The following is a 20,858-nucleotide window of genomic DNA, read 5'->3' as shown; positions in this document are numbered from 1 at the left end:
CGAAAAAACAACGAGTTATAATATTGCTTTCTCAGTTTCATGACGTAACACATTTACTGGCAACAAATATACTCAGTAATGGCGATGTTGTTGTTGTTTTTTGTTTTTGTTTTTTTAAATTTAAAACAGAAACTTTCTTCGATGTGAAATACTTACAAGCGTGGCATGGAATATAATATGGATGTCGTTATTTCGTATCGAATCTAGTGGAAAGTTAAGAGTACCGTCATTGTATTATTTTAACAACGTTGTTACATGTACATAAAAAACACAATTATTGCTAACACTCTTTGCCATAAATATAATATAATATAATCAAGGATGGCATCGACCAAGGATGGCGCAGATATAATAAACAATGTAGCACACTTGGTGCGCGTGGACCAGTAGCGACCCAAGATCAGTTCGTGCATGAAACAATAACGCTATTTTGTCCTGCGTTGTATAATTCCTCACCTGCAGACTCGCCGTCATCCCAGAAAAGATCGCCGGTTGCAAATTCTCCAGGGTTTTCTGACAGGGCAATTAATAGTCCCATAGTGTTCAACCGACTGAAAAGTATAAATAACCACAACAAAGGAATGTTTCGTTTTGTAACTCGACATTGTACATTATAACAATCACGCGTATATGCAATTAATAATTCCAGTTTCTCACCTGTAGACGGTGGTATTGGCTGGTTCCTGTGTTGGTATAATGCTTCCTTCTCTGATGAATAGGTTAAGATGATCTAGTGGTGCACTAACTTTCAGAAACTGACCACCGTATGTGGCTACCCGGGTGCCCTAGAGGTGAATAACCAAATATTATATACATATATTGGTGCATTTCGATTGATAACGAACACGTTTGTCGGTGCTAAACCCCATTATGATCATCTCCGCCAGAAACTGCTGACGACATTCGTACTTTCGTTTTTAATTTTAGTACAAAAGTTGTGAAAGGTGAAAAAAAGTTGACTAGGGGAGGGGACAAGGGGGGGGGGGCTTTACATCTATAATAAATTAAAACATCTCACCGTGTAGAAATCATACCATACTACATTTGGGAAATAAACATCAATCAACACAGCATTCTGAAATGAGAAATGACTATCATTGTAATACGCATTGTCAAGTCTCAGTAGCGAAAAGTATAGTAATACATGGAGCATCGACTGAATATAAATAAATCAGCAGTACTTCTTGCAAAACCGGACATATCATTAGCGCCGACCCCCACAAAAACTGTGCATCAATATCCCATGTCATCTTATCAGTTGGGAATCTGAAAATGTATGAAAGATGAAACAAGATTATTATAAATTATAACTTCAGGAGTGAACAATTCAAGAATGTCTGGGAAAATGTATTATTGTTACACGTACTCATGTAATAATGGTCTTGCTACAGTTCCTCCGCTGACGTGAGAACGGTAGAATAAAGTGTACAAATAGGGTAACAAACTGTATCTAGTTTTCATGACTTTAACAGCCGACATTTGCCATTTTGAACTGAATGCACCAGGGTCTTGGTCCTATCAAATCAATAAATATCATAATTATTATGCATAATGAACATACATGTAACGTTCTAAATACAATACAAAATAGTCTTTGCATTTTCGCTATTCCGAACTACTTTGCCAGATATAGCATTTATCGCAATGACGTGATATTTCTAAAAATGGAACTGTTGTAAATTATTATATCACAGCGCGTGGAACAGACCGATAACAACAAGTTCAACCACAACTACTATACCTCGCTGTTACTTTTAAGTGGTTTGCTGAATCACAACGAACGTGTATTGCTTCAATGTCACATACGTTATAGATACATATGACACTAATTTAATTGATGTTTACTTATTCGTTTGTCTGAATCGAACGTATTGACGAATAAATTATAACAATAAATATATTATTTATGGCATTTGAAACAAACGATAATGGTAGCGATATTATGATACTCATGAATACAGAATAGAAATAACTTTATTAAGTTTGTAAAACTTGTTTAATTCTCAACATATAAGACAGCACAGAATATATTTTACATGTGATCCCACCTTATTTCGTCTAGCATTGTGATTCCTGCTGAATGGATAAAAAGCTCCGAGCTGCATCCATCGTTGGCATAACTGTTCGCTCACTTCACCAGAAAAACCGCAAATGTCAGCACCAACCTGAATAAAAACCATCAATATTTCAATCTGCACAAAATTTCAGACGTTTCTGAACAAACTAAATATTTGATTAATTCGGATAAAGCATGATGTGGCATGGAAAGATGAACGATGTATCTAAGTTAATAACTAAACTTACCATTGGAACGCCGAAAAGATTGAATTCCAACACACCTGAGTAAAAAACGCACGTGCACGGGTGATATTCGCATGATAGGTAATTCACATCAATATTAATTATTTCGAATCAATGTTTTCAATGTAACACAATAAAAAAAATACACGACCTATTTATCCTATAAGAACGAAGTAGCCATCACATACCCTTGGGGTACGGAGTTTATTATAACTGAACAACTGTTACCTACCCGGTATCGAGTCCCTCATAGACTCCCATGTTGCACTATTGTCACCCAGCCAATGAGCCACGTGAGACCCGCTTCCGGCAAATGTCGACCTCGACAAAATAAAAGGTCTCTTCTTTACAAAAATCTCTCTCGCTGCTCTGAAAGTATAAGGTCAACGTGATTGTTTCACTGCTTCAGTTTTGGCAGCCGATTTTATGGCAAAACATACGAATTAAATTAACAAAAATAACAATATGTATTATGGCCTATATTGATTTGTGCACCACTGACGCAGGTCGGTGTTTGACTCACCGTGTTGTGGCACGTCCCATACTGTCCCCATACAAACTATGGACATCATAATGTCTACCTGCATACTGTACAGTGTCCATACATAGTGTCTTAGATGCCAAGTAATCATATTTAATCTCTATGTAAAAACATAATAGTTGTATACATATCATCACGCTAATAGAAGCAATCAATACATTAAATCACGTCAAAAATACTGTAAGGTTTTGTCATCAAATCAGGATAGTCTGAGAATAACTTCTTATTTCTCATTCTCTAATTATTGTAGACTAGATAGTTTGGAATAGTTGAACTAGTATTGTTAGGTTCATTATTTATATATTATCTGGTGAAATAATGTCACAGTTCTGGGGTGGCAATAAGCGTGAAAAGGAAAACTCATTATAAATTACTTAACGCAGATTTGAGACAAGGTATTTTACAATAAATCTAATGCAAATGGCGTACTTGGAATGTAGGGAGGGTTATTCCATCTGTTCTGTTTACACTTCCCCGGCTCTTTATTTTCAAAATTACTCGGTTCATTCATGTCCTGAAAATGAAACAACAATAATTTGGAGGCTAAAATATTTATTATTTGTTATGTAAATTATTATGTTATAAACCCAGGAAAGAAATATGGCACGGTGAAAATACGTATGTTACTCACGATCCAAAGTCCATCATAAGGTATGACGTCATGGAAACGCTTACACTGCATTGTCCACCATGTTTGAGTTGCTGGATTGGTGTAGTCTGGGAAATATGTCACACCAGGCCATACCTGTACGAATAAATAACCCGGTATTTAACGCCATTTCCGTTAGTAGACTTTTAATTTCGCTTCACGCATTTCCGTATAGGTTACGAATACAGTACTGCGCATGATCAACCTGATATACTAGTATGCGCGTATGATTTAATGTATGCATAATTAACATGGTGCAACGACATTAAAAAAATAATAATAATACATTCATAGGTATGACACAAAACTTACCTTTCCCTCGCACGGTGTAGTCCCATCAGATTCATTAATAAAGATTCCCATGTGTTTACCTTCGCTGAATGGAGGATATGATCCCGGTGGTTCGTTAATACCAATTGCTGGGTCCTACAGATTACAAACAATCAACATAATTGTACATCCTTGTGGAGTCACGTAATTATGAATAACAGTCGGAAAATTCTACTCACCAACAAAATTACAAACTTCTGCCCCTTCGCATGAATATCTTTAACAAACTCAGGAAGTCTTTTAAAATGTTTCTTATCATATGTGAAGTCCAACTTATTTCGCATGTAGTCAATATCGACCCACTGGGCGTCCTTGTGAAATATAAAAAAGATAATTACATATATAATGCTACCCACATAAACATATGACAATATTCATAATATAGATATGACGATTTTCATACAAGTATTATAAAGTGTGTAAAACAATCTTCAATTACAAAAAAACAGAGGCTCACTGTTATCTCATGTTTTTTGTGAGTCAACATTTTAATTATTTCTCTGAAATTTAGTTTCTCCTTGTTAACCAGTCACAGACAGCAACACATATATATTACCACTACCTGAATCTTTTAGGCACCTCTAACTCTCTGTTAACTTGAAAGCAATACAACTTATAGAACTCAATTGTGTGACACGATTAAACATTAAAGCGCGAGGGTCGTCACCTGCGCACGCGCGGGAATTGAGTCCCAAGAGATGATAACATAATATTTCGAGTAGACGCTTGTTTGTAAACAATGACACGATATGGCCATCTGACGCATGCGCAGGTGACGACTCTTCCCTAAGGTATATATTTTATGTTATATGTGTCAGCGTTTAAATCGCTGCCGTCCTCACTCCGCGTCGTCCCACGCGACGTGTACATAATATACACTGTACCGCGCTGTGTGGCGACTGTGGCGTACATGTGTCGTAATAACTTTATTGGATATTGACATACATCTATTCGATTCTACCCACAGTATGCTGGCGTACAAGTCATAATAAAATAACTGGCAGTGCGATTAATTTGATGATATTTACTATATGGAAACTGTAAGGCTATCGCTGATTGGCTCCTGAAGTGGATGACGATTTCGGTTTTTCCTAACCATGATGTGTACTTACAAAAGGTATTCCAGTTTTCCTTGTTCGTTCTACCACGGATTTCAATTTGTCTAACGTTTTGTACTCCCATCGAGTAAGATGAAACCCTAAAGACCAATATGGCGGCATAGCTGAAGTTCCTATGGCCTGAAACAGTAAATGTCAGTTAGAAAAGTCTTGAATATTTAAAATAACCACTGTAATAATGGTAAAATCACACACTAATGATCACATATGTAGCTTACCAGGGTTGATTTTTTACAACTATGCGACTATAGTGTTAGACGTATCTAGGAACAGAGAGCAATTCACTGTATTTTGAAATTCCATCGTATAATTATGGTGTACATATGTCTTAATGAATTTGGACCAGCTTTCTGTAATTCGTTATTTCAATACTCAATCAACTCTTTTTTTTCAGTAGCCATGTTTAGACTTCCATCATTTAGAAAATAATGTGGCAGATAACTGTTAGCTTTACGGATGTGGAAGAGCTATAACTATAATGTATTTATGAAATGAAAAAAAAAATTCACAGTGAGAGATTAATAAAAGTAATAAGTAAAAGTAAATCAATAAATACCTGGTGGTATTGTTGTATGACATCTTCAGGTGTGGGTCCCAAAAACACCCAGAAATCCAACACGCCACCAATGGTGCGCCACGTGAGGGCTGGCGTTGGCTGTATTGTAATGTCTAACGGAGAAAGTAGAGTTGTTGTTTTTCTCACAAAATAGGCTCGCTGACACGAAGCCTCTAAAGTCGCATGCATAAAGTCTCGATATAGCTCCCTTAAAAACCAGTGCATATTGTTATATATTTAATTTTACATTCTCTCAGAACCGACAATTGCGATTCCTATTTCACGTTTCGCTAATATAATAAATTATAGCTTTCACGTGTTTACAAGGTTTCACATATAAGAACGCATAAGTCCGTTATGTCACTTACATGATTTATCACAGAAATTAGTATAAACAACGTTAATAAACCAGTCACAGGGTTCTGGTTCGATTGCGTCGGAAATTAATATGCTCGCTCGATGTTGGCTTATGACGCGCAATGTCGCCGTCTCGCGCATACAAACTAGTGTATGAGATTTCTAGTTTAAAATAAAAAAAATGCGGTGTGGCACTGGCAAGATAGATTACTTAATAAATAATCACTGTGTCACGTGACTGACACCATACTGTGTGACGTACTCGGACCAAAATACGTGACACTGACAGGTGGCCACGTGATACTGACAGGTGGTGGTTATGAAAATATTACCCGAGTCGAGTGCCTGAAATTTAAACATCAATGTCATTAAATGCAGATTTGGAATGCAACATTTTTCTTGTAACGACTGAATTGCCGTGAAATATTCAAGCAAGTGTATAATCAGTATACGCCACTTAAAGTTTACAGCCAAAATATATTTTCTTCAAGAATTCTTGCAATCCTACAAAAATGGCCATCCGGAAGTTAATGTCATCGTACAATGTAGCTGGTATTTCATACACTCATGTATTGGGAAGTGTATTGTGGGACTGTAGCTCAACTGCGGATTCAATAATATTATGAGTAAACTGCATAAGTGTCGGTTGAATTTGGCTGCATTGTGCCTTTTTTGCCCAATCATGTTATAATACTCACCCATAGCGTTGCTGTTACGTAAGAACACACCGTGGGCGTTGCCGTCGTTTTCTAATACCATATAAAATGGGTGTTGTCCGTATAAATTGTCATCACACTGCAGTGAAAAATTAAAATGATTATAACATTAGCAACAAAGTTACGCGCTAATGTTATAATTATATATTTCAACCCTTGGGATATTTTACTATAATAGGGTGTGTCTACATCGCGCGTTAAAATTTGCATATAACATTAGCGCGTAACAAAGTTGTGATAAAGGAAAGAGTGGTATAAACAAGGGGGGTAAAGGACCAGGAGGGGGTGGTAAAAGAAAAGTTATATAACATTTTATTATTTAATAATTTATTAAAATACATAAGTTTGTCCAACTCCCTGTGAGTAGACGCGAAGGTTGAGAAAATCCTGAGGGAAACCAAATCTCGTGGCTTTCTCGCTCTCAACGGGATCTCGGGGTCATTTGCAACTAAAGCTAAGGCGTATATATACATACATATATATATATATATATATATATATATATATATATATATATATATATATATATATATATATATATATATATATATATATATATATATATATATATATATATATATATATATATATATATAAATGCCACACATTTGCAAAATACAGCATGGTTTCATGTATTTGCAACAAATGATTTCAATTGGATATCCAACGCATATGATGCATATTTAGTTTATAGATATACATACATTAGGCAGATAACTGTGAGCAAACATTCCCCACTTTCTCCAATCCATGTCATGTTTATAACGTTGGTGGCGATGTTCGCCAAATCCGTAAATATTGTTAGATGCAAGTAGATACGATATCTGTATAAACTGGTCCGAATATACCAAAGCACCAACAGAAGTGTCTAATCTACAAAGACATAAAGATTGTATTTTTTAAATGTCTCATTTAAGAAAAAAAGTTGTCGCTTTTCATCAAGAGTATGTTTTGTACACTTACATGACAGCGCCTGTCGATTCTCTGACGATCCTCAAAGAAAATGGATGGTTTGTGTAAGACACGGAATATTTCGGAGTATCCGTGAATTTGTCGACGACCGACATCTTCAATGGGACCTCATAGCGACCCCTGTTACTATCTATAATCTACAGAATAAAATAACATACAATTTATATGAAAACGCATGTTAAGTGTTGATACACTTTTAATAAATAGTTAAAATTTACTCTTATGATAATAATTATCTTGTTTTCTATATTTAAAAAGTCAAATATGATTTTCATATTTTTACTACTTAAAATAGACATGATGAAATACTGAACTACTCATACGACCATCCACGTTGTATCAATGCACTAGTTGTACTGAGTATTCAAGTATTTTTTTAAAACAACAGTATTGATTGCAGGTACGTACCTTAAATTGCATGCTATATCCGGTTTCTTTATTGACAACCAATGTGAGATGTTCAATATCATTTCCATACATGGACGGGGTCTTCAAACGTTTCAAAGACAATTTGATACGAGTCGACGTTGCTTCAATCTTGCTCTCTACCTCATATCCGTAGTCACGCGGGAAAAAGCAAGAGGGCGCTTTTGACGTTGTCGGTTGCCAACAACAACCCCTCTGGTGGCACAAGTCTTCGTTAGCGTTGCCTGGTCAGGCGAAAACAATGTATTACATGATTTGGATAAGTGCTTGGCAAAATTCGGTCGACAAACTATTGCTAATCGAATCTATGTCGTAATCGGTAAGCATATTTAAAGGGCGGTGATCGTCGCGCCGCGCATGTGCGACATTTGTGTTGATAAACATTGATTTACCCACAATCCAATGCGCTCTTCTAATGGAAGTACAATGTACAAGTTCCAATGTCCATTAATTACCACTGGTGACTCCTTTGATACTTTCCAATCACCAAAGAAATCACATAGTTAAAGTTTGGAAGTGTATCAGTTGGTACCCGTTGGTTTGTGCAACAGTCAAAGTCGCCATCTTTGTTCATATGAGACCCATGTCTCGCGCATACGTGGCGCAACGACCATCTCTCATTAAGTTGTTCATGAAATAGATTAAGCAGGGGTTGATCAATCGATAGGAATAATCTCGCATATACATTCACCAAGAACTACTTGTTTATAATGTGTCTTTTCCATATACCAGTACGTGTATTTCCATATCATTTTAAAAGAACTAACTGAATTATAGTAAATAGCTTTAATTATAATCTGCTCACCGTTCACAGAGATTCCTTAAAATCTGTTTGGTTGAGCTAAATCTTTACATCTTACTAAATCACAGTCCCTCAACTATGGCTTAATGTTGCTTACTGAGTTTCAAGTTGTTCACCATTTACCTATAAGAATGTTGCGTGACCATATATGGGTCGTTCGAAGGAAAGAAGTACATTTTACAAAAATTAACTTTCTTTTGTCGAAGCATATGTCCATGTTCTACGGGGTTGAAATTTGTGCCTATTACAATGAAGGGTAACAATAGAGGGCGCTGTGCTATATCTACCAGGTCCAAACAAATTTGGCATTAATTCTGTGACAACAATTGTTAACAAAAATGCACCTGCTTTCCGGGAAAAATTTGTATTATATAAAATGAATATAAAATATGATTTTATTTATAAATTGTAAAATGCCTGTTTCCATGGGGGAGGGGGTCTGTAAATAACGTTATTTTAGAGCGTTTTATTGTCACAATATTTGAACATACTTTGATTTATCGCCTTTGTGATAGATTGTTATTGTTTTTCTGTTTTCAATGTTCGATTTTCATTCTGGCTTTGTTGTAAAGAGCGCCCATATTTGTTTTCATTAATACTAAAGATTTCTGTTTTTAATATTTCCATTTCTGTTTTTTTAATGTTTAATTTTTATTTTGACCCTATAGTAAATACATGTTTTACTTCTATAGTTGATACGCATTAAAGTGCTCGAATCGTGATACACAAATGTCGCTTTTTTTCTTATACCAAGTCAGTACAGTAACCTCCAAAGTTTACAACTGTTTGCAAAATCGTTAAATCCAAATTGACTTTACAAAAAACAGCCGCGGCTGTTTATTAGTTGTCGGCATAGAAACACGGCTCCACCTGTTTATTTTCACCTGGGTCACGGTTTCCATCCTATACGTAGGCCACTTTGTGTTCTTCATGTTTCGACGCGTGTGTGTGTTCATCATCATGTTTCCAATTTATTGAAACACGTAAAATGCCTTACACTAGTCATAGCAACGCTCTCTGCATTGCTTATTGCCAATAATTGCACCAAACACGTAACATGCTGGCAGTTGGTGTTAGTTTAAGTAGTAACAGTTCTTATGACGCAGAGCCCTTAATATATAACCTGTCATTAAACAACGATGCAGATAAGATCGCCCGTCTGTATTATAAGGGTGTATTATAAGCAAAGTTCGAAGTTCAATGGGGAAAATGTGTACCAACTAGCTCCACCTCGTTATATATAAAGCTACAACAAATATCTTACCTTCAGGAATACAGTCGAAACGCCTGGATTCTACGGTGATCGGACACTGTTCAACTGGTGTCCAGTCCATATAATAGTACACACAGAACATAACACATACAAACAAAACAACGATGAGTAATTTCTTATTCCATTGGACTGTAGACATGATGAGGTGAAGCAAACGCAAATGAAATAATCGATCCTGCGTTCGACAGTTCTGTCAATTATTTCCGAAACGCCAGCTGAGGTGTTTTGCTCGCACGTATTAGGCTTATGGACGCAACAGTGCACAGCACATAGGGCTGACAGGCAGTAGGGTAACTCCGTTTAAAAAGGGTCAAACTACTAGATGCAAATTAAAAATTACAACATAAAAGAAAAAGTCGCCACACATAAATAGGCCATGGAGGTAAACCATGAATAGACTGACCCATTAATCTGTTTCCTCGTTGTTTGCTGCTTCATTACTCGAGTTGTTTGTTTTCCCATTAAAAGCGACACAGCCGTCACGTAGTGTGCGTTCGAATTCCCTGTTTATACGCACATTTTCCACGCGTTACATAAGACTCACGTTTCAAAAACCCGTGATAAATTGTCATTCAATAGTAACAGGACAACCAATGACAAACATCACTTAATATACATTGCGTAGCATGAGGTGGAACCGAATTTAGTGCAGAGCTGGTAACAATGAGTGACCGAATGAACTCCAATTTTTAACTCCAATCAACATCACTGTTCAGTGGGCAGCCTGAGTGCACTGAATACTTTATGAATGACAGTATGAATGTAAAGCTGAGCATGGTTTCTCTAACCTCTAAACCATACTATCGAGACAACAAATCAATTCCTTTTATTTCCTGTTTGTCCAACTTTGATTGTTGGCCTGATAAAGTTTACAACTTAGGGTTCACTTTATACTGTAGACATACTTAAGTTAACATACTTAATCCGTGCTAAGAACACGTGCGCGAACGCTTAGCAACGCTAAGTACGAGCTAAATCCGACCCGTTTTTAAGACCTGCTAAACGCTCAAAAAGCCATTGTATGTGCATTTGGAAGATTTACTATTATATTCATAAATATTCATTTCGATGTGCTATTTCTTACACGACAATCATCGCGAGCACACATAGAGAGATTTTTCTCGAACAAAAATTAACCGACGACGAGATTCCCTGTTAACTGATTTGGATGGACCAATACAGGAAAAAGAAATTAAACAAGCCATTAGATTATTGACAAAAACAATAAATCAACTGCAGAAGACCAAATATGCAATGAGATGCTAAAATGCGGTGAACATTACCTCATCAAACCTATTAACAACATATTTAACTCTATTTTCAATGCAAATATCTTCCCAACTGCATGGAGTACAAGTTTAACAAGTCATTGAAAATGACACAGTCCCCGTTAAGTTCTCTTTGTGCTTGTCATATTAAAGCGGAGGGGTTGTCGCAAGCGTGTCCTTGAAACTTGAGTTCCAAGTGGCGTATACAACAGATTGTTTATTTACATGAAAACACGTGTTTCGTGTCATAGTAATATGGCCAAAATAAAAACAGCCGTTATTCAGCCATCTTTGATCTGATTATGAAACACAGAGATATGTATGATGTATGTGCCAAATACGAATGAAAATGGTACATAAATTGTGGAAATATAGTAGTAAGGCCAAAAAGTCAGATGGCTGTCAAACGGCCATCCTTGACAAGATTTTGAAACAAATTGTCATGGACATGCACCCTAACATGTATAAAGTACATGTATGTGCCAAATTTGAATGAAAACTGACAGAGCACATCCAAGATACCGCATAAAAAAACAAAAACAAGATGCCTGCCAGTCGACCATCTTTGATCCAATTGCGAAATAAATCGTCATGGACATGTATCCTAACATGTATAATCTATGTACCAAGTTTGAATGACAACTGACAAAGCATGTCCAAAATACAACATTTTCAAAAAACAAGATGGCTGCCAGTCGGCCATTTTGAATCGAATCGCTAAATCACTGCATGTGCATATGTCCCACATAAGGTACTAGGCACATGCAAAGAATGAACGGAATCGGTCCACAGGATTCTGAAATATGACGTTGGATAGACTGACGCACGGACAGACGGACACACGGACGGTCAGACGGACTTCCTCAGGAACTCACGGACGGTCGGGGACATGTATTCTAACATGTATGATCTATGTACTAAATTTGAATGAAAACTGACAAAGCATGTCCAAAATACGACATTTTCAAAAAAACAAGATGACTGCCAGTCGGCCACCTTTGATCCAATTGTGAAATAAATCATCATGGACATGTATCCTAACATGTATAATCTATGTACCAAGTTTGAATGAAAACTGACAAAGCATGTCCAAAATACAACATTTTCAAAAAACAAGATGGCTGCCAGTCGGCCATTTTGAATCGAATCGCTAAACCACTGCATGTGCATATGTCCAACATAAAGTACTAGGCACATGCAAAGAATGAACGGAATCGGTCCAAGGGATTCTGAGATATGACTCCGGACGGACGCACGGACGCACAGACGCACGGACGCACGGACACACGGACGGACGGGAACCGAATTATAAGTCCCCGTTTTCGGACTTCGTCCGAACGGGGACTAATAATACCCATACATAAAGCAGGATCCAAATTAAATCCCTCAAACTACAGGGGAATAGCAATCTGGCCAATCTCCAGTTGCCTGGCAATCTATTTACAAGTATCCTTAATACAAGGCTAACCACTTTAAATTAATTGAGAAAAATAACATTTTGTCACACCAACAGTTTGGTTTCAGAAAAGGTCGTCGTACAACTGACAACCTATTTATATTGAAAAACAATTATTGAAAAACACCTCAACCACAATCAGCAAAAACAAACAAACAACATTTATGCCTGTTCTGTAGACCTGAAAATAGCTTTTGATAGTGTTTGGCATGATGGTCTATTCTGGAAACTATTAAACAATGGGGTGACAGGTAAATTGTATAAAATTATTAAAAGTATGTACAACAATATAAAATATAAAATAAAAATGAAAGATGGACTAACTAATCAATTTAATTCAACACTGAGCCCTTCAAACTTTAACATTTTTATTAATGACATAACTAATTCCCTGGATTATGAATCATGTGATCCACCAAATTTAAATAACACGCCAATCAGCTGTCTAATGTATGCAGATGATATAGTTATTCTTTCTAAATCCAAAAGTGGCCTCCAGAATGCCCTTGATAATGTCTCAAAATACACACAGAAATGGAAACTCGCTGTGAACACACACACTCACACACACAAAAAAATATGGTGTTTAATAAAAATAATAAACTCTATGACAGTGATTTATTCTTTTTTGAAGGGAATAGGATTAACATTGTGAGAAATTATCATTAGTTGGGTATTGTTCTCAGTCCTAATGGAAAATTTAAAGCTGCTATGAAACAACTGAAATACAAAGAAATTAAAGCATTATTCTCTTTGAAAGCCAAATTAGATCATAATGATAAACTCAGTCCCTCACTATTGTTATCATTGTTTGATTAACTAATAAGATCAATTCTTATATATGGATGTGAAGTCTGGGCTGAAGAAAGTTTATTCTACTATAGAAGATGCGGACCTCAGCTTCTGTCGCTTCATCCTAAGAGTCTCAAAAAACACCTCGAAATTGGGAATTTATAGTGAGTTGGTAGATATCCTATCGATTCATTTATTAAAAAGCAGTCAATAAAATATATAAACCATCTAAACAAAACTCAAAACCCCATTATTAAGGAAGCCTTCCTACTTAACTGTAAAACGTAAGTGGTACAATGAACTTAATTCAGTACTGAAATCTACAAAACTATCAGGTATTGACAATAATGAGCTAAAATCGTCACAAATGACACGGATATATGACAAAATAAAAAATGTATTTATAAATCATTGGATTAACACAAATAATGACGATAACAGACAAAACACGGATACAAAAAATTTAAAACAAACTTCATTTTGGAAAACTACTTAATTAAGCTAAAAAATGAAGAACTGAAAAGTATCTTAACTAAATTCAGACTGAGCAATCTCAGTTTAGAAATTGAAAAAGGAAGACACAACAGAATCAAAAGTAGCGACAGAATCTGCAAACTGTGTAATAAAAATGATATTGAAGATGAACATCACTTCTTCGTAATATGCCCAATATAAGCAACAAGAGGGTCATTTTATAGTAGCTGAAAAGAGTATTCCTGACTTTACAAATCTTATATCTGAAAATAAATTCATAAAAATAATGTCAAATAATAACTTAACAATTCCTCTGGCAGCTTTGTTTTTAGACAGCAGCGCCTACTTAGTCATTGACACTTTTTTATATCTATTATGTGTTCATTGAGTTTTTGTTTTTATATTCAGTATAAAGCTTATTGTTATACTTATTTGAAAATAACTATGGAAGCTAATTAGATGGGAATAAAAGCTCACCAATAATTAGCAGACGAAGTTTATAAAGCATTCAAAATCTTATGACAAACCTAAAAAGACTAAGCCATTGTCGTATAACTTTCCCTGTGTATGTGAACTCATAACCCCACCAGGTCAGCAAGATATTTCACTGGGATATAATGTCATGTTTCTTCCAGATCTGGTTGAAATTGCGATGGATCTCTGTTAATGATATCTATTGTGACATAGTCTTAAGAATGGAAAGGAGGATTCGGTCACTCTGTCGTCTCGTTTGTTTTCAAGTGAAAAAGTTACTGACTGTATTCGTGCAGGTTATATTTCATTTACGAAACAGTAGTATGTTGAGCAACACACATATAACTCTTGTCCTATATGTGATTTATGGGAATACCAATATACATCAGGTACATTGAACACTAAAGCTGGTAATCACAGAGATGTAGCTAAAGTATTCGTTATATATCGTGAATGTAACCGATAATAAAAATATCATTGATAGCAGCAATGTATACTATATGGTGGTCTTCACGAATCGCAACAAAAAAAGATCAAACATGTTCCATCATTTACTCGAATTCAAGTTATTATTAGTCATATTATTTTCTGGTATTTGTATAGAGTAGCCTAAAATGCCATAGATTCGAATTCGCGCATATGGCGAATCAGTCCGACTTATCGTAATATTATAAATGGAAGATCTAACATATTGAACGCTTATTTGATAAACAGTGAACCTCCAAACTACAATGACTTTTTCTCTAAAGAACAATCTAGATATACACAATGTCATGTTAACACACAATATTGTTCAGATAATAAAAGTGACGTGCTGCAGGTAAAGATCTGATGAATATTTCTAATGATATTAAAGTAATATTTATATGACACAAGTTTCGGAGTATTACTGAAATAACATTGGTATGATTGCTACTAATTTGTCACACAAGGAGCAAAGAAACAGGTAGACATAGACTCCATTTAGGAATGTAATTAGCCAAAGACTTTAAGTAGAATATCAAACTCCTACTAAAAATGTCATATGTCACACGTCAGGTAGAGTCAGGAAGTTTGATGGACATGTTTTTAACCTGTGGAATTGAGATCAAAACACATTAAATTCAGCTAGACTATAATGATGCAAAACACAAAATATTTGTATTGTGTGTTGTGCAAGTTAGATAGTATGTTTAAAGAAACAGTTGCAATGTCCAACATAAAATGTAGTTGATATAAAATACGTTTATTCGTTTAAAATTAGTGTGGTCTGGTTTGAACACTAAAGATTGTAGCAAACAAATACAAATGTATGTTGATATTGTGTATGCCTCTGATTAATATGGTGACATTTCCAAGGTCCGAAGTCTTTATTTGTTCCACCCAAGCCAGTATAATAGAAAGTTATTTAAAAAACATTTCATCTTGTCTATTTATTTTTGTAAAAGCATTGCATCAGTACTTTATTGATATTACATGGCTATCATTTATAGGAAGAAAGAAACCATCTACTTTCAGAACCTGCAAAGAAAGAAAGAAAATTTTCTATATTGTGATTCATATTAACAAATATATTCTTTTACTTCAATTATGCTTTCGTGATAAAATAAGTTATATATATATATATATATATATTGATATACTGCAGTCGTATCAGACGTGTATCAACTTGCTTGACTTAATATATGCAACTATACGGCGAAGTGCACAGGAAAAAAATGATTTATATTTGAATGAACTTACATATGTGTCTGCATCATAAAAAACAGAATCGCCATCCAGAGGATTTCCATTTACAAGTACTTTGGCTGGTTGCATAGGTATTCCGTATAAAGTTACATGCCCATAGAATGGAACTCCCTTACTCAGATAGTAATTGCGATTCAACGCAATTATGACAATTTCCTAAAAAGAAACAAAAACGAGCATTTGTAAAGAAAATGTGTTTTTATTAAATCATTAGATGATATTATTTGCAAAGTATATGATACTCACGAACGATGCTTGAAATTCAATGTAGAGATCATTATTGCCGATGGAATCTAAGAGGATGAGAAATTGAAAAGTAAAGTAAAATAAAATTATAAACTAGTAAATTTGAAACAACATAATACCCAATCAATGTTCATTATTCATGGGAAAGTTATTAGAACGCCAATAACGCAAAACAAACGATCCACGAGTAAATTACAAGCAACAACTGCACTATAATATATTACATAGCAACTATACGATAATACTCGTACTTTACTCTCACTTAATTATTACACAACTATATCGTCACAGGATACAGTGTGGTAAAAACAAATTCGAGAACAATTAACATTCACAACTATGAATATATGACAAATGATTTGTATTAATGATTACCAAAAAATTGCTGTAATTTGTTTCGCGGCCAATTTTAATAGCACAGTTATAATTTTCATCATTTTTTTTAAAGCATTTTTGAAGTGATATATGTTTATTCACATTATATTCTTTGAATAGAATAATTTTCATGTCGCCTTATTTTCTGGCAATTTAAATTATTTTCATTAATTCATGGCATGTAAACTACAATACAATGAAATTCTGTTAATAGTTGATAAAGTATATCTAACCTGCAGATTCACCGTCATCCCAGAAGAGATCGCCAGTTGCAAAGTCACTAGGATCCTCCGGCAGTGCAATTATCAATCCCATAGTGTTTAATCGACTGAAAAAAAATACATTACAAATCTGTTTCTGCATTGTGATCATAAAGTGTATGCAGTAAAATGTATATATATAATTGTGGGAGTTTACCTGTAAACAGTGGTATTAGCTGGTTCCTGTGTTGGTATGATAGTTCCACCTCGTATATATAAGTTAGGGCGATCTGGTGCAGCATTAACCTGGTAATGACCACTCCAATCATCAGGTAACGGAATGCCCTGGAGAGATAATACACAGGAACTTAATTATTCTCATTTCTGTGAAATCACTGCACAAATCTGGATATACCACAAAACAGTTACTTTTCATTCATCATAATTATAATTCAATTTTGTGGGTATATTCATTGGATTGCATAAATCACAGGTGAGAATTCTTACCGTGTAAAAATCATACCACCGTACTCGTGGAAAATAGACATTGATTGAGGTCACATCCTAAAATAACAAACACAAACATTACCAACTGTAATTCAAAAGTGTAATTGATAAACCATAAACACTTAAGAAATACACAATGTCATGTTAACACACAATATAGTTCAGATAAGTGATCTGTCATATATCTCATCTGAGTAAACAATGCACATTCTTGTCACATTTCTATAATACCCAAATTAACTAATAATAAATACCTTTTTCAGAATTGGACATATCATTAATGCTGACCCCCACAGAAACTGTGTATCAATATCCCATGTCTCTTTGTCAGTTGGGAATCTGAAAAAGACAAATAATGACATAGAAGTAACATCATGACTAATCAATATTAATCCCAATTCATAATTGATAAACGGTATTTATCAGTGCAAGAAAGTTTACAGAAAATAGTAATACAAAGCCGAGTCGAAAAAGTGAGAGAGAAAACTATAAACCTATAGTATAGGTGTCAGGAGTTTTAAATAATCCTATTCAATAGAGAAAAAGAATGAAGAATAAGCTTAAAAAAATCGTTCATCAGCATAATTATGTGCAATAATGATCAGACATAAACGTACAGTGATATACACTTACTCGTGTAATAATGGTCTTGCTACAGTTCCACCGCTGATGTGTGAATGGTAGAATAAGGTGTACAAATAGGGTAACAAGCTGTATCTTATCTTCATGACTTTAACGGCCGACATTTGCCATTGTAAACTGAATGCACCGGGATCCTGGTCCTATAAAAATAGTAAGGTATATGTTTCACATAATCATTCATAGATTCCGACATACAAGCTTTCAATCAATCTATTTTGATGTACTGAGAGTACATAAGTATATATATATATGCATGGTATGCAGTACGTTGTGCATAATAATATTATGCTTTTTACTTTTATCATACATTCATTATCTGTTACATAATATTTGGATAACTTACCTTATATTTTCTAGCATTGTGGTTTCTGCTGAATGGGTAAAACGCTCCGAGTTGCATCCACCTCTGACATAACTGGTCATCTACATCACTGAAAAAGCCACAAATATCTGCTCCAACCTATATTGTTATCAAGGGTCAGAAATAATTTGATCAAGTTAGTCCGTACAGTTTAGACCTTAGGTTAAATTTTTAATAACTGCTGTTCAGTTAGTTTCAACCCTAATCTTGTCAGCCCTATGTACTTTTACACAAAGCACTGTTGTGTAACAGTTTTAATTAAAAAGTGACATATATAAATCAGAGCTTACCATTGGTATACCAAATAGGTTGAATTCCAATATACCTGAAATAGATGGATGAATACACTGACTACCATACACTTGTCAAGATTGAATATATATTAACATGAAACAGTAAAATTTCACATAAGAATCCTCATTATATTTATCGTCTATTGATATCCAATTAACAACTGTTTTATCAGAACTGTATTTAAACTTTGGCATGGCACATTAAGTTTGACTGTAATTTGATATTGAGAGTATTTATTATTTTAATGAGAACTGAGAACTAATTGCATCATGCCATTATATGATACAAATATGAATTAATAAAATATAATGAAATTGGTTGTTATTGACCTGAAAATTGATAATAACATGGAATTGCTATCAATCTGGAATTGCTATCAACTTGAAATTGGTATTAACCTGGTATTGATATTAAACTGGATTATTAACCTGGAATTGCTATTATTCTGGAATTGCTATCAACCTGGAATTGATATTGATCTGAAATTGTTATTAACCTGGATTATTAACCTGGAATGTTTATTAACCTGAATTATTAACCTGGAATTGAATCATGCATATCTTCCCATGTTGCATTATTATCTCCCAGCCAATGTGCTACATACTGGCCACTTCCAGCAAACGTTGACCTCGATAAAATGAAAGGCCTTTTTTTCGTGGAGATGTCATTCATTGCCCTAAAAGGGTAAAAAATATAAAATGTGATTAAAATGTAGTTCTACACGTCAATTAAAAATTTTGTAGAATAATATAAAACTAATATATTCAAAAATCTTGATATAATGTGTTTGACAATAACTCACTGTTTTGTGGCACGTCCCATACTGTCACCATACAAACTATGGACATCATAATGTCTACCTGCATACTGTACGGTGTCCATACACAGTGTCTTAGATGCCAAGTAACCATGTTTAATCTCTATGTAAAAAAACATAGTATAAATATATAATTATCAATTTAATAGGTGATTTTCTGTTCAGTGTAAAATCTCGCGTAATATGTGAAAGGCATAGTCCTGTTTATAGTCTGAAAATTATATCCTATTTATTGTCGACACTTTCCTTCAGAAGATTGGAACAAAAATAGCTAAATTTGTTATGTTAAGACTAAAGATTGAATCAAATTTTGTCTGTTGGCTCTAAAATACAGGTTTAATTCCAGTGGTGAAAAGGCACACATAACTTTCTCGTCATATACTGGTAGTAGTTTACAATTGTTATGAAGATCAATCACAAAGACAACAGAACATATCTAACACATCTAAGGCTCGTTCACACAGCCAGATTAAACTTGTAAGACAAATAAATGAGCTTACTTGGTATATATGGTGGATAGTTCCATTTATTTTTCTTGCACTTTCCCTGCTTTTTATTTTTGAAATTACTTGGTTCATTCATATCCTGCAATTAAAAATATTCAACCCACAAATCGATTACTAAATAATCCAGTTATTGTGCCTGACAATATAATACTAAGATAGCTGCTAATGTGGTACTGGATTCCATAAAAGGGATAGTTGGGAAATTGTGCAGCAGTGACTGGGGTTCTGTAGACATGAATTTATAAGTGACTTTGGGTATCAGTAAAAGTCATTAAATAGCAGTATATATAATATTTCAGTATTACCATAGTACCACAGAAGAATTTCACCTTCTGAGTTAAATAATGTAAAAATAAAGAAGATCTTTGTACTCACGATCCACAGTCCATCATAAGGTATGATGTCATGGAAACGCTTACACTGCGTTGACCACCATGCTTGAGTTGCAGGGTTGGTGTAGTCTGGGAAATATGTCATACCAGGCCATACCTGACAAAAAATTATACAGCATTCCCACTACATATTAAAAAAGTCTTAAATAATAATGTCTTGATTTTTTTTTTAAATCTTGAAATTGTCCTAAATATGTTGATCACTTTGGTCTTTAAAAAGTCTTAAATGAATAAGAACACCAAAATTAAACAATATTTATTATGGTTTTTGCCAAAAATAATGTG

General features: G+C 34.6%; 1 protein-coding gene across 1 annotated transcript in view; it reads right to left on the bottom strand.

Moving 5' to 3' along the window:
* The window catches only part of LOC100368058 (sucrase-isomaltase, intestinal-like), a 37,766-nt gene that overhangs the window by 655 nt on the left and 16,253 nt on the right, over positions 1–20,858 (bottom strand). The window contains exons 10-42 of the mRNA XM_085496467.1: positions 20,557–20,670; positions 20,176–20,260; positions 19,661–19,778; positions 19,398–19,534; positions 18,855–18,889; positions 18,547–18,663; positions 18,195–18,343; positions 17,816–17,900; positions 17,562–17,618; positions 17,272–17,399; positions 17,088–17,182; positions 16,480–16,526; positions 16,228–16,389; positions 15,961–16,005; positions 7,532–7,677; positions 7,273–7,441; positions 6,551–6,647; positions 5,496–5,608; positions 4,934–5,059; positions 4,001–4,132; positions 3,804–3,917; positions 3,474–3,587; positions 3,272–3,356; positions 2,825–2,942; positions 2,534–2,670; positions 2,305–2,339; positions 2,049–2,165; positions 1,367–1,515; positions 1,182–1,266; positions 1,019–1,075; positions 658–785; positions 457–551; positions 157–203 (exon numbers count right to left, since the gene is read on the bottom strand). Coding sequence (XP_085352593.1) covers positions 157–203; positions 457–551; positions 658–785; positions 1,019–1,075; positions 1,182–1,266; positions 1,367–1,515; positions 2,049–2,165; positions 2,305–2,339; positions 2,534–2,670; positions 2,825–2,942; positions 3,272–3,356; positions 3,474–3,587; positions 3,804–3,917; positions 4,001–4,132; positions 4,934–5,059; positions 5,496–5,608; positions 6,551–6,647; positions 7,273–7,441; positions 7,532–7,677; positions 15,961–16,005; positions 16,228–16,389; positions 16,480–16,526; positions 17,088–17,182; positions 17,272–17,399; positions 17,562–17,618; positions 17,816–17,900; positions 18,195–18,343; positions 18,547–18,663; positions 18,855–18,889; positions 19,398–19,534; positions 19,661–19,778; positions 20,176–20,260; positions 20,557–20,670 — 3,438 coding nt within the window. The remainder of the gene's footprint in view (positions 1–156; positions 204–456; positions 552–657; positions 786–1,018; positions 1,076–1,181; positions 1,267–1,366; positions 1,516–2,048; positions 2,166–2,304; positions 2,340–2,533; positions 2,671–2,824; positions 2,943–3,271; positions 3,357–3,473; positions 3,588–3,803; positions 3,918–4,000; positions 4,133–4,933; positions 5,060–5,495; positions 5,609–6,550; positions 6,648–7,272; positions 7,442–7,531; positions 7,678–15,960; positions 16,006–16,227; positions 16,390–16,479; positions 16,527–17,087; positions 17,183–17,271; positions 17,400–17,561; positions 17,619–17,815; positions 17,901–18,194; positions 18,344–18,546; positions 18,664–18,854; positions 18,890–19,397; positions 19,535–19,660; positions 19,779–20,175; positions 20,261–20,556; positions 20,671–20,858) is intronic.

This window comes from Saccoglossus kowalevskii, chromosome 1, assembly GCF_978046115.1.
Source record: "Saccoglossus kowalevskii chromosome 1, keSacKowa6.1, whole genome shotgun sequence".
Lineage (NCBI taxonomy): Eukaryota > Metazoa > Hemichordata > Enteropneusta > Harrimaniidae > Saccoglossus > Saccoglossus kowalevskii.
This window is presented reverse-complemented; position numbering and strand designations above follow the sequence as displayed.